Here is a 16,774-nt window from a genome sequence, read left to right as displayed (position 1 = left end):
CTTAGGTGCTTAAAATTGCACCAATGACGTTTTTGAGCTCTTCGAGCTCAAAAATACAATTTATATGTTGTTTTAAGCTCTTCGAGCTCAAAAAGATAACTTTTCTATGCTTTTGAGCTTTTCAAGCTCAAAAGTTTGATAGAAGGTTGATAACACACTACTTTTTGAGTTTTCAAACCGCAATAACTTTTGAATGAATAAGCACAAAAGTTTTATCAAAATTCGATGAAACACAATTTTTTTAATTTTCAAACTGCTGTAACTTTTGAATAGATTAACTGATTTCCACGCGGTTGGCGTTGATCGATGTAGTTTTTTGAACTTTATAAATAATTTAGAACAAAAAAAATTGACCTGATGAAACGTTTCGGAGTTATTACAAAAAAACACTTTTTTCGATTTTTTTCGACAACGATATCTCACGAACGCATCAACCGATTCTGACGCTCAAGGTGGTGATCGATGAAGGTTTTTAAGGTTAAGAGCTGATTTTTTTTTTGAGGTTGGTCGGTTTAGCCAATTCGGAGATATTTAAAAAAAATGAAAAAAAAACAACTTTTTTGCAATATTTTTAAATCTACTGTTCCAAATCGGTTCCAACTTACAGGAAATCTAAGTTGGGCGAATACCTTAATAATTTAAGGTAACGGTTGAATTATAGTAATGAATTTTCGTATTCAAATTTTTAATTTTAATGAAAAAAAAATAAATAATTGAAAAGAATATAGCAGTAGACAGAAAAAATAATAAATTATTGAATTTTTAATTAATACATAGATTTAAATTTTGGTGGAAGAATATTTATCAAAAAGGTAGTGTTGAAAAAAGATCCAACTATTGAGAGTATATTTGCTCTATATGTATGTGTAATATTTTGATTTTATGTTCTTATAATTAATCAATACTTAATTACATAGATTTTTTAATTTGTAAATTTTATTTAGCTCTTTTTATTTTCATTTTTTCTAAATTAATTTTTGATCGGATAATATACATATATTGCTATTTTCTATTGAAATTCTTTTTAACGACTACACACACACACACACACACACACACACACACACACACACACACACATATATATATATATATATATATATATATATATATATATATATATATATATATATATATATATATATATATATACACATAGACACAGTGACAACATCGCGAGGGTAGTCAGGGAAGCTTCCTATGACCTTAAAACGTCGAGATCTGATGAAAACTCGATTTTTTCAAAACAGGGTGAAAACAATAACTTCCTAATTTTTGAAAATCTTCGATTTTGTTAGTGGGAAGTTAAAATGTCGCAGTGATTTTAAAAACACTTGTTTTCAAATCTTTTATTCACGCTATCTTTTGAATTAATTACCCGATTTCTCCGTTTTTGGCGCCACCCGACGCGGTTTTTAAGCTCTATAAATTATGCTATGTCATCAAAAGTGATCCGAGAAGAAATGACGAAGTTATGTGAAAAACACTTTTTCGGTTGTTTTCGGTTTTCTTTCGTTCACGCTATCTCTCGAACGAATCAACCGATTTTGATCGGGTTGACGCCGATCGGCGTGGTTTTTCAAGCTTAAGGGCGGATTAGTTTTTGAAGTTGATCGATAGAGCCGTTTAAAAGATATTCCAAAAAAACTACTTTCAAAAATGATTTTTTTCTTATTTTTTTTAAGATTTTTCAAGATTTCTTAAAATCTATCGGTCCGAATCGGTTCAAATTCTCAGGAAATCTAAGTTCAGCGTAGCCCTTTCGAATGGCACCAACCGCGATGAAATCGGTTCAACCGTTCAAAAGTTATAAGCGAGTCACATAGTCACACACACACACACACACACACACACACACACACATACATACATACAGACATAGTGACAACATCGCGGGGGTAGTCAGGGAAGCTTCCTGTGACCTTCAAACGTCGAGATCTGATGAAAACTCGATTTTTGCCAAACGGGGTAAAAACAATAACTTCCCGATTTTTGAAAATCTGAGATTTTTAGCGGGAAGTTAAAAATTTTTTCCCGTGTTATTTAAATGGGAAAAACTTCAGAATCGATGGAGGACCTCTTAAAATTAAAATTAAGAACTCTCCTTTGGACAGGCCTTTTGTTTCGACATCTACGATATTTTGAGCGGAAAGTGAAAAAAAAAAAATATCTGATTTTTTGGCACACCCTAATATATATATATATATATATATATATATATATATATATATATATATATATATATATATATATATATATATATATATATATATATATATATATAAACTTTCAAACCAACGTCATTTTTAAGCCTTACTCGACTAAATAATTGATATAGTAACGAAATTCTGTGTGAATTTTGACACAAGGGCCAATGCAATAGATAGATTTTATGAAGTCTACCTAATATTGTATGTCATTCGGCCGTCTAGTGGCGATTTTGACAACGACTTTTTTTCGATATTCGCTTTAATGTTTGAGACGCGAATTTTCGAAAACGAGCGTAAATTTCCGTCTCTGCTACGCCTCGGACATTAAAACTACGCCCGTTTCGAACCTTCCCGCCACAAACCTTAAGCTTATATCGAAATATCGTCGCTGTCAGAAAACCGCCACTTCATGGCCTTATGACATAAATATCTATTTTTCAAAAACTGTACTTTGACGATTCCTACTGGTGAACCAGTGTGAGTTACACAAAAAAACTTAAAAGCTATTTTGAATAGCGTGAAATTCCCCACAAGGTCCATCAAACCGATTTGTAATATTGTAAAATCTGAGTAAGCATTAGAAATTTGAAAAAAAAAAAAAAGATTTTTTTTCCATGCATTTTGAATAGTAAAACTTTAAATTTAAACTCTAAGTACTTAAAATTAATATTAAGAGCTCAAACTTAGTGAGAATTTTTTTTTCTATACGTAGATGAATATTTTGCATGAGCAGCGAAAAAAAAAATTTTGCGGAAATGAACCACATATATATATATATATATATATATATATATATATATATATATATATATATATATATATATATATATATATTTTAGGGTGTGCCAAAATGTAACTCCCGTGGAGAACCTTTTAAAATTGGAATTTTGAGTTCCGCTTTTGACAGGAGCTATGTTTGGGCATTTCCTAAGATATTTTGGGGGGAGACGATGTATTTGATTTTCATAGAATTTTTTAACAGAAGCTTAGTTTGGGCACTTCCAGCCAAATTTTGAATTTTCACCGGAAACGCCCAAACTAAGCTTCTGTTAAAAAATTCTATGAAAATCAAATACATCGTCTCCCCACAAAATATCTTAGGAAATGCCCAAACACAGCCCCTGTCAAAAGCGGAACTCAAAATTCCAATTTTAAAAGGTTCTCCACGGGAGTTACATTTTGGCACACCCTATTATATATATTAGAGTGGTCCAAAAAAAACATTTTTATTTTTTTTTTCAAGTGCTGCTGTCTCAAAAACTTCTCTAAGGTATAAACAAAATTCTCTCGAAAGCGCAGCTTGATATCTCAATTCTTCATGAAGCTCAATGAATTTTTATTTTCCCATTTAAATAACACGTAAAAAAATTTTATTTACGTTTTCATCCGGTAAAACAACGAAAAAATTTTTTTTTGTATTTTTATTCAATTATTATTGTAGGAAATTTAATTCTCTACAAAAAAAGTACTGAGGTAGTTTTTTCGTAATCCTAACAAGCAAAAAATGATTAAGCTTCAAATACTCGTAATAAAAGAAAATTTAATCAGGTATGATTTTAGAATCCATGTTGTATCATATTTTCTGTTTCAAAGTATTTGATTATGTAATTTATATTTTTTTCTTAAAAACATGGTATTCAATCTGATATCGGTAATTCAGTCTGGACCAGTGACACCAAATGACAATTTAATTTATCGGTTTGTTTATTTGAACCACATGTAAAAAGCACTGAAGGAGATTACCAGACTTTGTAAATGCTCTAACCACTGCTTAAAAAAATAAAACTAGATAATTTACTTTTAGCACTCTCTTGCGGCCTACATGAAGATATATAGTAAATTAAATTTTTTGTTGATAATTAGTTTTTTACCCTAACCTATTACCGCATTACTCTCCAGGCTGAAAAAGTATGTAATACCGCCAAACTTAATGTACCGATCAGCTTGGAGTCCCCCTCCGGTCTCGGCCGGATCCCCATCGAGACAGAAGTCTGAAAAGCGAGGTTAAATGAAAAAAAAAAAAGGAAAAAAAAAAAAATTTTTTTGTTGATAATTAGTTTTTTACCCTAACCTAGCTGCATTTTAATAATTATGTCTTATAAGTAATATAAACTAAAATAAGAAGTAACCAAAAAATTAAATCAGTTTCAAAGATTATATTGGTTGTACGTTTATTAGCAATTTCTTTATAGTCAAGCTTATTTACATAAATATGTGATGACTCCTGAGATAAGGAAGTTTTACGCACTAACTCTACCTGTTTATTTATCATTTTTTTTTTTTTTTTTTTTTCAATGATTAAATTTAAAAATAAAAGAATCAATTTACGAAGGACTTTTATTTACGTACTCCTGCAAAGTTTCATGATTTTTCATTCGGTCAAAAAGCGTCCCAGCATCATGTTCAAAATTTAAATATTCATCTGTCCTACCTGTCCTACATGTTCTTAAATAAAAAAATTAAATTCAGTATACATCCGGAAGTACTAGCTTGCTCTTGATTCAGATTCCGTAATGAAATTCAAGTTCAATTTTAAAAAATTACTGCTCATAGGAAAAAATATCTAAATTGTAATGAGAAAAATTATTCATAATTCACAGTTAATACTTCACCAAAAGACATGTGTTAATTATATTAAAAACAGTCTAGTTTGATAAATTTTGAAATAAATACATGCAGTTACCAAAAAAGTTTTCGAAAAGTTGCTTTGAAACTATCTTCGTTCAAATTTTCTTTTGTGCGAGTACTTAAGGCTCAATAACTTTTTATTCGTTATTATTACGAAGAAACTACCTTTGTATTTTTTTGTAGAGAATTAAATTTCCTACAAGAATAATTGATAAAAAATTGAAAAAAAAATTTTTTTCGTAGTTTTACCGGATAAAAACGTAAAATAAATTTTTTTACATGTTTTTTTAAATAGGAAAATAGAAATTCATTGAGCTTTGTGGGGGATTGAGATATCAAGCTGCGCTTTCAAGGGAATTTTTTTTATACCTTAGAGAAGCTTTTAAGATGATAGGCAAAAGACTTTTCTTTTTTGGATCACTCTAATATATATTAGGGTGTTCCAAAAAAAGTCGATTTTTTTTTTTTTTCGATTGCATGTGAAATTATTGTTATATATGCTATAAAAAAATTCTGTAAAAATTTGAGCCCTTAATATCAACTTGAAGAACTCCATCACCGAATTTGAAGATTTACCATTGATTTAACATGGAAAAATGATTTTTTAACCTTCATTTCTCCTGCAAACTATGTAGAACATTATTTTTCGGAAAAACTATCACTGATCTTTGTTCAGTATCAAATTCTGTAAAAAAAAGCTCTGAGGGTCCAGTCTCTAACGTCAACCCTCTCGTTTTTATTGGCGTTAAAAAATATAGATTTTTTGAAATTTCGATTTTTTCCATTTAATGTGTAAAATTTTGATCTCAGACCATTAAGTTTGAGAAAATTTTAGTAGATCGTTCAGTGTTTCACATATCTGTGCCAAGAAAATTTTTTGTATGACTTTTGGCTCCAAAATTGTGAAGTTTGCAATATCTATTTTAATGATTGTTCGCTATTATAATAAATTTTACAAAAAATTTTAAAATCTATTAACAAAATATCAAAATTTCTTTATAACAGTCAACAAAACACTGTATTTACGCTTCAATTCTTTCAATTTTATTATTTTTTTTCATTTAATATAGAGGAGGGTGGGGCACGGCGGCCCACCTGGGGCACAACGGCCCACCTCAAAAATTGGGTAAAATTTTTTTTTTTCATTTTCTGTCAAATTATGACCTCTATGATGTTTTTATGATATTTTGGGCCAATATGTGATATGTGGGGCATAATGGACTACTCGTGAAAAAAACTTGTATCGAAAAAATTATTTTTGCACGACTCATGATGCGAAGCATCAGAGAGTGCTTTACGATTGAAAAATTTTTTTCGCCTCATTTTGGCGGCTATTTTTATTATTATAGCCTTGTTAGTTCACGGAATCAAGATATTTTGCATATTTTGCATTGTCGAGATAATTTAATGGAGATTAATTTCATACTTTTTAAAAATTGATTTACTGCAATAGAATTGGAAAAAAACACCAAAATAGGTCAAAAAATTTTCCTGTCCGTCATGTGTGAAACCCGGAAACACTGTAACTTGTGAAAAAATCCATTATTTGAGTTAAATTTTTTTTTTTAAATTCTAATCGACGATTGTAGGTCACTGAATGCGAACGATTAATTAATTCAGTGTCGTTTAATTGCAATGAATAAAAAACGAAAACTACAAGACTGTATATCTATATATATCCATGTAAAATTAACATGGATGGTGATATATCTATATCTATAGATATTATGTACATTTTATTCCACCAGGGGCGCTTGTGCAGTACCTTCCTACTACAGCTGTTTTTTCGGCAATTAATTTTGAACGACTTAAGTTTTTTTTTTTTTTTTTTTATATTTCATAATTAAATGAGCATTATGAGTCGTGCACTTTTGGATTTTCCAAACTTTTTTTTTTTCGAATTGTTAGAAATTTAAAGAATTAATTTTTTTAAGCCTTTTCAGGTCAATGGTATTTATCTGAGGTAAAATAGATTAGGAAAAAATTTTGTTGAACTGAAAAATTTAACAAAAAATTTAATTATATAGCTTGTAAAATTTAACTCAAAAGTTAAAATTTAAAACACAGTTTTTTGAAATTAAAACAGTAATTTAATTATATTATTAATTATTGATCACGGTATCCTCTGCGTCAGGCAGAAACCCAATCTCAAAGTCCTATTTGAGTTTCTCCAAGGATGTCTTACTCTACGCAATTCATATATCTAATTTTGGCTTGAAAAAAATAAAAAATAAAAAAAAAAAGACCTGGTTCAAGATATTACGTACTTTAAAAGCTCAGTCTGAAGACTTAACATGTGATTTTAATTAATATAACCAATTAATTGCTGAATACCATCTCTGTTTTTTTTCTTGTGCGTAGGTTTAAAACCTTTAAGTGCAATAAAAGAAATTAGTTATTATCTATTTAATACTAATTAACAACTTAACAATGAAATTTATAATAATTTTTTAAAAACGTTAACAAAAATTCAACTTTGAATAAAACATGAAGTATAAATTTTCTATAATTTTGAAATCACATCGAGATAATTTGATATCGACGGTCTAATTAGCAATTGATCTGACTCCTTACTTTTTAGAGGCTGATTTTTTAACATTTTGATATAGTAATAGTCCAATTATAAATTATTTAAATGATCCTGACCAAAATATTATACCTCTGTTGAATGGTTTATTAAAGTGATACCGAACATTAAATGGTTTATAAGTGATAATAAATTTCGAACTAATTGTATTTTCGTACAAATGGGAGATTCTCTATGATGGAGTTATCCCTGAATAAAAAAAAGTATTGAGACAAAGAAAAAAGTATTGAAAAATATTGTATTGACTAGAAAACCAATATTTTTCAATACTTTTTTCTTTGTCTCAATACTTTTTTTTAATCAGGGATACAATTTGCTCATTAGAATGTTGATACACGATTAATCACAATGATCACAGAAATATTTGTCGGAATAATTTTCGTCAATACTTGCGCAAAAATCATGAGACCATTTTTTATTGCAATTTTTACACTGAATCTATGACTCTGTGGATGCTGAGAAAAATCAATCGCAATAAAGATAATAGCAATCATCATTTTTATATTTTAAACATTTTTTTTTATTTTTTGGTTTTGATTTGATTTTATTTTTTTTTTTTTGTTTAACTGTTCCTTTTTTTTTGCTTCATTTTGATTTTTTTGTTCTTTGACTTCTCGGCGATACTTGACTCGTAAAAATCGTGGTTTTCTCTCTACGACTTTTTCTGGGAGGAGAATCTCCAGATTTTGATGGTAATGGCTTCAGTAAAAAAAATTCTGTATGTGTTTTTTTTGGTGAGTAGGCCGTTGTGCCCCAGAAAAAAAATTTTTTTTTCGATTTTCTGCAAAATTTCGACTGATTTATTCGAAATAGACGGAAAATAAACAAATTTAATGGTTAGAAACCACAAAAGAAATAATCAGCTTAAGTGGGCCGTTGTGCCTCACCCTCTCTTAACAGTTTTTGGCCGTGTGTAATTTCTGTTACAGCCAAAAACTGTTATATTAAATGAAAAAAAATAATAAAATTGAAAGAATTGAAGCGTAAATACAGCGTCTTGTTGACTGTTATAAAGAAATTTTGATATTTTGTTGAAAGATTTTAAAATTTTTCGTAAAATTTATTATTACAGCGAATAATCATTAAAATAGATACTGCAAACCTCACAATTTTGGAGCCAAAAGTCATACAAAAAATTTTCTTGGCACAAATTTGTGAAACACTGAACGATCTACTAAAATTTTCTCAAACTTAATGGTCTGAGATCAAAATTTTACACATTAAATGGAAAAAATCGAAATTTCAAAAAATCTATATTTTTTAACGCCAATAAAAACGAGAGGGTTGACGTTAGAGACTGGACCCTCAGAGCTTTTTTTACAGAATTTAATACTAAAGGAGGATCAGTGATGGTTTTTCTGAAAAATAATGTTCTGCATAGTTGTTTGCAGGAGAAATGAAGGTTAAAAAACCATTTTTCCATGTTAAATCAATGGTAAATCTTCAAATTCGGTGATGGAGTTCTTCAAGTTGATATTAAGGGCTCAAATTTTGACAGAATTTTTTTTACAGCATATATAACAATAATTTCGCATGCAATCGAAAAAAAAAAATTATCGACTTTTTTTGGAACACCCTAATATATATATATATACATACTAGCGGACCCGACAGGCGTTGTCCTGTATACACGTCTTAAATTTAGAAATTTTAGGAATGAGCTTGTATAGTTAAAAACATCATTAGTTAACAATATGCAATGGGCATTCCTCAATAATTAACATTTTCATAAATATAAGCCCATTCTGGTTTTATACTCATCGAGAGCTTTCATTTGAGTACCCACATAAATTTTTTCATGTATCTTATTTTTATGATATTTATAAAATATATGAAAAGTGCATGTGGGTACTCAAGGTCAACAACAATTTATAAATAAAAAATCTATTAAGTAAACATTTTCCCGTGGACTGAATAGTGAATCTAAACCATTCTGGGATCCACCGGAAGATACACAGAAAATTTCATTAAAATCGGTCCAGCCGTTTAGGAGGAGTTCAGTAACAAACACACGCACAGAAGAAATATATATAGAGATGTAAGAAAATTCAGATAGCTCGGATTGGGATTTAAACCCAGAATCTCCCGATTACATGTTGGCTGCACTTTAATTTTTCTATTTTTTAATATTTACGATTTTTTTTTCAAATGTTTTTTTTTTATAAACCATCTTTTAATCATAACGTACAAACGAAAATGATCAAAATCGGTCAAGCGATTCATTTTTATACAGTACAACCTGGTTATAAGTTACATCGGATGATCTACTCACTCTCACGGCAGTTATATCTATATATGAAATATTTCATGTAAGTAAAAGAGAGAAAGAAATATAACTTATAACCAAGTTGTACTGTAAATATAGATATAGATTTTATACGGTGATTGAGTATTCTTAAATTTTCTAATTTCCCGCGCAATTTTCTGAATTTTTTCTTTCATAAGAACCTTCTCCTGACAATAATAAACTCATCAAAAAAAGAATTAGTGAAATCGGTCCAGCCATTAAGTCGTGATGGCATAACCAAGGGAAATAGGGATTCATTTATATATATATATATATATATATATACCTGCGATAAGATTAAAAATATGTTAAAAGCCAAGACAATCACTTTCAACTGTAAACAGAAGTAATATTCATGAACAATGAGATAACAATTACCTTAGATTGTTGATTTAGATTAGATGCATCATTAGGTGGTTCTTCAGAATCAGCATTTAGTATAACTGGCAATCTTTGTTCTTGTACTGAAGCCAAGCTGGACAATAAGAAAAAAAATTACAGTTACATTAACTGAATCTTCGAACAGTTTTGAAAAACGATTATTTTCCACAACTTCAATTGTTTGATATGTTTTAGTATCCAATAGAAAACGGTTTTAGGTAGATTTTGATATTATTTTGATAAACTGTTCGAAAGATATCGAATATTTAGGAAACTCGCTCTTTTCGTGGATTTTTGTTTATCACTTCTTCAAGAATCCTGAGTCGAAACTCGTTCCGCTTTAGTCATAAAAGTATTCAAATGCTTTGTAGTTCTATTTGCCGTTACTCTATTAGATTTACGAGTTTATAAGTTATTGTCAATAAAACATTTTTTCAAATTTTACATTTGAGATTTTTTGAAATCTACTGAACTGGATTAATTCGAACTCACATGAAATCTAATGGCAATAAAATTCTTACAAACGCTAAAAACCCCGTTTTGATCGGTCAAGTCATTCAAAAATTATGAGAAGTTAACACACACATACAAACACACTCACACGCACTCACACATACACACACGCACGCACGCACATACACAGCTCCGTAGGTCCTACTTTTACACCCTAAACGTGCTCTATAGGTAGTGCCAAATGAACAACACAAATAACGATATGAATATGTTACAAAATCTTTCGAAATCGTTTACTGTATAAAGAAGGGATACCCCAGTAGTCACGACCGAGGGTTTACAAACGGGCTCAAAGTTGTCGTCATCAACCGACCGTTTTGATAGCAGGGTGAACCCTATGGCTCTGCTGTCTAGTAATGCTCCAGGGAATACGAAAACAGCACCATTGGAAGTGAAAGGACAGTCGAGTAACGCTCTTCCAGAGAGTAAAAAACTTATCGCTCATGTCACTGCCTATCCTCATCGTGGGAGAATCAGCTCCGTACTGACTGCCAACAGCCATCAAATGCCAATGGAGAAACTCGGTACCAAAATCGACGAACTAGCAGATTTTTTATGAGACAAGAAAAATCTCCACCATGAAATCCGTAAAATGGTTAGGTCCATTGCTACTGCATATCGGTTGGCCAACAAAAAAGAAGTACCAAATACGACGGCGTCAGTAACCCAAACATCTCCGTGGATGACCGCAAAACCACAGCTACTTTTGGTCACTCCTGACAAACCACCACGGCAAGGAAAGGACAACAACAGGAAGAGACAGTTGTCCACGTCCAGCCCTTTTTTAGCCATCGACAAGCCAGCACAGAAAAAGACAGCCCAGGTGGACATCTGGACCATAGTGACTCGAAATAAGGAGAAGGAGGAAAGAGAACACGTACCAGCGACTCCACCTACTAAGGCTCAAACCAGCAAAGTAAGGGTGGCTCTGAGAAACCGAGAAAAAAGAAGACAAGAACTAAGGCTGTCTTTGTCCAACCAGTAGAAGGCCAAAAATATGCAGATCTTCAAAGGAAATCAAGGCCAAGGTGAACGCTGTAAAGACTGGCGTAGACAAAAAGTCTATAAAACAAACGAAGCACGGAGGCGTTTTCCCCCAAATGGCTCGGAAGACCGTAGACAGTAGTGCTTTCATCAATTCGGTAAGGTCAGCTACTGCTAATATTGGTACGATCAAGATACTTACGTCTTCAACAACGATCGAGATCCTTGACCTGGATGGAGTCTCTACCGAAGGCGACGTCCGGGAAGCACTCAAACGCGACTTCTCCAACAGCCTGGAGTTCAAACGTGTCAACTTGACGAAAGTTACATCACGAGGCTAACAGGAAGCCTTCTACGAGATAGACGGGGCCAGCGCGATCGAGGCCCTTGACAAGGTACGTATAAAGTTCAGATGGGTTAACTGCCGCATTCACCCAGTTGCGAAAGTAACCCGTTGCTTTAAATGCCTTGGTTTTGGGCACTAAACGCGTAACTGTAGGGGACCTACCAGAAGCAAGTGCTGCTATAAATATAACGGGGAAAACTACAAGTTTGTGAACTGCACGGAGAAGCCAAAATGCTCTCTTTGTGCACCGGCAAAGATGCTCAGGATGGCTGGTCATATTTCTGGCTCCGGGGCTTGTAAGGCATTTCCCACCGCATTTGCCAAAGCTATGAGAGGGCAAAAATGGTACGCATACTACAAGGAAATCTTAATAGGTGTGTATTGGCGCAAAACTTACTGCGCTAGCGAGTCATTGAAGAAAAGATCGACGTTTGCTTTAACTGCGAGCAACATCTAAATCTCCAAGAAAGAACATGGCTCGCAGAAAAGACTGGCACGGCTCTCTGAGCTCAAAACTCTAATAGTAGTTTAATAAAACACAATTTTTTGAATTTTCAAACCGCAATAACTATTGAATGAATGAACCGATTTTCACGCTGTTGGCAGCATTTGACGCAGTTTTTGAAGCCTCGTAAAGAATACTTTGAGTATGAATTGATCAAACTAGGAATTTCGGAGTGATTCCAAAAAAACACTTTTTTCGATTTTCTTTCAACAACGATAACTCACAAACGAATCAACCGATTTTGACCAGATTGACGGAAATCGACGTGGTTTTTTTATGTTAAGAGCTGATTAGTTTTTGAAATTGATCGATAAAGCCGTTGAAAAGTTATTCCAAAAAACAACATTTGAAAAAATTTTTTTTTTGTAGCTTTTTTGAGATTTCTCAAAATCTACATGTTTGAATCAGTTCAAAGTGTATTCAAAATCTAAGTTTGGTCAAACCCTTTCGAATGGCGCCAACCACGATGAAATCGGTCAAGCCGTTCAAGAGTTCTAAAAGGGTTACATACATACATACACACACACACACATACATACATACAGACACACGGAAATCATCGCGAAAATACTCAGAAATTTCTTAGCGGGAAGTTAAAAAATTACAATTATTATTAGCAAAAAACCGTTAAAAAAATTAGCTCTCCAGCTTTTTGGCGAAATCTCAAAAAGTATAAGTGATAGCTCAAATATTAAAAAAGATTCTGAAAGAGCAGAAAATTTTAGTTAAAAAGTTCTTGACACCCAAAATTGTAGCTCTAATGTTTATAAGTTTAATTAAGCGTTGAAAATCGGCTTTTGCGCGGCAGTTTCGGTACGCGCGCGCCACCACTCTAGTGAGCGTAGTTTATAAATAATTTTTTTAAGCTATTAAATATTAATTAAAAAATTTGAAAAAATTCTGGTGACATCTAGAAACTTCAAACTATCTGATTCCGCGGTAATAAAAGTTGTATCACCATTTTTCAAAAAATTATTCAATTGTTAATTAACATTTTTTTTACGAGTTTGTGTTGTCATAAAAGTTGGTATAAAAGTTGAAAAAATTAATCTATAAATTTTTCGTTTCTTGGAGCCTTTTTTATAAACATTCTCAACTATATGGAATTATAAAAGTTTATAAAATATTATTTCATTAAGTATTAATTTTTAAAGTAAAAGAGAAATTGTAAATTTAAATAATATATGTTAAATAATTTTTTTTTTACGTTTTTATTGTTTTAAGTTATTACTGATTTTATATTCTTGTTAGGCACCAAATGATTGTTTTTCAAATTCTTTTATGCCATTTGTTCATAAATTTTTTATAAACAAATTAATTTATTACATATTTTTGAAAAAATTTTTTTCACCATATTGTTAGCGTAAGAAAATTATGATTTTAAGAAAAAATTAGAAAAGCGGTTGACCCTAAAGTCCATCTCTGCAACTTCCCGCCAATTCTATACCTAAACGCTTGAAATTGAACTTATGACGTTTTTGAGCTCTTCGAGCTCATAATTACGATTTTTGTGTTATTTTGAGCTCTCCAAGGTCAAAAAGATAGTTGTTTATGCCTTTGAGCTCTTCGAGCTCAATATGATAGAGGTTTGATAAAACACTATTTTTTGAATTTTCAAATCGCAATAACTTTTGAATGAATAAACCGATTTTCATGCGGTTGGTGACATTCGACGCAATTTTTTAAGCTTCAAAAATTAATCTCTAAGTTTATATTGATAGAACGAAAAATTTCAGAGCAATTCCGAAAAAACACTTTTTTCGGTTTTCTTTCGTCAACAATAACTCACGAACGAATCAACTGATTTTGACCGGACTGGCGGCGATCGACGTGGTTTTTTGATGTAAAGAGCTGATTAGTTTTTGGAATTGAGCGGTAAACCGGTAAAGGGTACTAAATAAAGCGGTAATCGACCGGCGGTCCACTGGTGGAACGACACCATCAGTACCCTTCGTAAAGAGTGTCTTAGAAGAAGAAGATTATCCCAGCGGGGCTATCGACGACTTAACTCTGCAGTGTTATTGACAAATTACAAAAAGGCCCGTCGAGAATTGAAAAAAGCCATCATAGAGAGTAAAAGACGCTGCTGGAAGGAGCTCGTAGAAGAGGTAGAGAAAGATCCATGGGGTAGGCCGTACAAGGTGGTCATGACCCATCTAAAATGCCAGCCAATGCCGTCACCCACATGCCCGCAGCTCCTAGAGAGGATTGTTTCCACGCTGTTTCCGAGGCAACGTAAGTTCGCCTATTCATTACCGCAGCTCAACCACGAAGACATTCCACCTGTCACAGAGGAGGAACTTATGGAGACATGTAAACGTGTAGGGAATAATAAGGCGCCTGGATTGGATGGAATCCCGAACATTGCATTAAAAACAGCTATTAAAGTAGCGCCAGCATTATTCTTAGAGACCTACGATTCGTGCATCAAAGAAGGGATCTTTCCTGGAAGATGGAAACAGCAAAGATTAGTACTACTTCCAAAGGGAAAAAAGCCACCGGATGAGCCATCATCTTACCGCCCACTCTGTATGTTAGATACGGCGGGCAAGATACTAGAGCGTATAATTCATCAAAGGATGGAAGCTGTTGTTGATCCACTCTTATCAGACAACCAGTATGGATTCCGGAAAGGATGAGCAACCCTTGATGCAATCAACCTGGTCGTCAATACAGCCAAGGAGGCAATCGCCGGGAAGAGATGGAAAGGTGGTACGAAAAAGTATTGTTTGGTAGCTGCTTTGGACATCAAGAATGCTTTTAACTCCGCCAACTGGGACTGCATTATGCGAGCTCTTGAAGACAAAAAAGTACCAGAATACCTGCTTCGAATGGTAGCAAGCTACTTTTCGAATAGGGTCCTGAAGTATGACACGAAAAACGGTCCGAAGGAGTACGATATCACTGGAGGAGTACCACAAGGCTCAGTTCTTGGACCACTCCTGTGGAACATCATGTACGATGGACTCCTGAGAATCGCGTTGCCATCAGAGGTCAAGTTAGTTGCATATATCGATGATGTAGCTGTAGTGATAGTCGCGAAACATCTGGAAGAGATAAATCTGGCCTTTGACATTACATTCGGCCGTATCAACCTATGGATGAATATGATGAATTTGGAGCTGGCCAAGCATAAAACTGAAGCAGTGCTTATCACTAGCAGGAAAGCAGTAGAAACAATCAAATGAGAAATCGGAAAACATGAAATTACATCACAACCATTCATCCGATACCTGGGAGTGATGCTTGATGCCCGACTGAACTTTAAACAACAAGTCGAACATGTGAGTATTAAAGCATCAGCAGTGGTAGCTAGTCTATCACGACTAATGCCGAACATCGGAAGTCCAAAGCAGAGCAGAAGACTATTATTATCATCTGTGGTCACATCCGTGCTCACGTACGGAATATCCATTTGGGCTGACGCATTAGAATTACAAGAAGCATGGAGAAAGGCTGGACCAGTATACCGTCTGAGTGCCTTAAGAGTAGCTTGTGCCTTCCGAACAATATCTAAGGAAGCAGTGTGCGTCATTTCTGGAACTCTGCCCCTCAGAGTCCTAGCTGAAGAAATACGAAACCTATACCAACGGAAAAGGTCAACCACACTTAGCCACGAAGAACTCAGAACAGAAGAACGATATCGCAGCATCGTACGATGGCAATTGCAGTGAGATGCCGCAGGAAAAGGTAGATGGACTTATCATCTTATACCAAAGATCGACGTTTGGATGAACCGGAGCCACGGTCAAGTCAACTATTACCTGACGCAGTTGTTGTCAGGACATAGGTGCTTCTGAGAGTATCTACACCGCTTCAAGCACGGCAACTCTCCGGAGTGCCCGTCCTGCCCAGGAGTTGCTGAAGATGCAGAGCACGTTTTCTTTGTGTGCCCACGTTTTGACCCTCAGCGAGATGAGTTAGAGAATTGTTTGAACAAGAAAGTCCAACCAGAGACGTTAGTAGAAGCAACGTTGTCGAGTGAAGCTGCCTGGAACGCCACAAGCACTTTCGCCACAGAAGTTCTTACCGAACTGCGTTCCATTGAGAGAAAAAGATCCAAAGTCAGAATTTAGAAGGAAGGTAGAAACAACACCTTAGCCACAAGAAGAATGAGCGGCAGCTAATTCCTCCCCCTGCGATGTAATGCCTACACGGCGGTTTCCATAGGGGATAAGAGGATAGAAGAAAAGAGGTTTAGGGTTTAGTGAGTATGGGCGCTAGTGTCGAGTATTTGCATGACACTGCGTCGAGTCTCACACATCCAGGCGAAACATCTATGCCTGGAATCCGTAAAAAGGATTCCCCCCTCCTGGAAAAAAAAACACACACA

General features: G+C 33.5%; 1 protein-coding gene across 1 annotated transcript in view; it reads right to left on the bottom strand.

Annotated features, from left to right (window-relative positions):
• Positions 1-16,774, bottom strand: part of LOC123262279 (coiled-coil domain-containing protein AGAP005037-like) — a 338,268-nt gene that overhangs the window by 208,617 nt on the left and 112,877 nt on the right. Inside the window, exon 5 of the mRNA XM_044724464.1 lies at positions 10,091-10,187. Within this exon, the coding sequence (XP_044580399.1) occupies positions 10,091-10,187 (97 nt within the window). The remainder of the gene's footprint in view (positions 1-10,090; positions 10,188-16,774) is intronic.

This window comes from Cotesia glomerata, linkage group LG3, assembly GCF_020080835.1.
Source record: "Cotesia glomerata isolate CgM1 linkage group LG3, MPM_Cglom_v2.3, whole genome shotgun sequence".
NCBI lineage: Eukaryota > Metazoa > Arthropoda > Insecta > Hymenoptera > Braconidae > Cotesia > Cotesia glomerata.
Note: the sequence above shows the minus strand (reverse complement) of the source record. Positions and strands in the feature narration are given on the sequence as shown.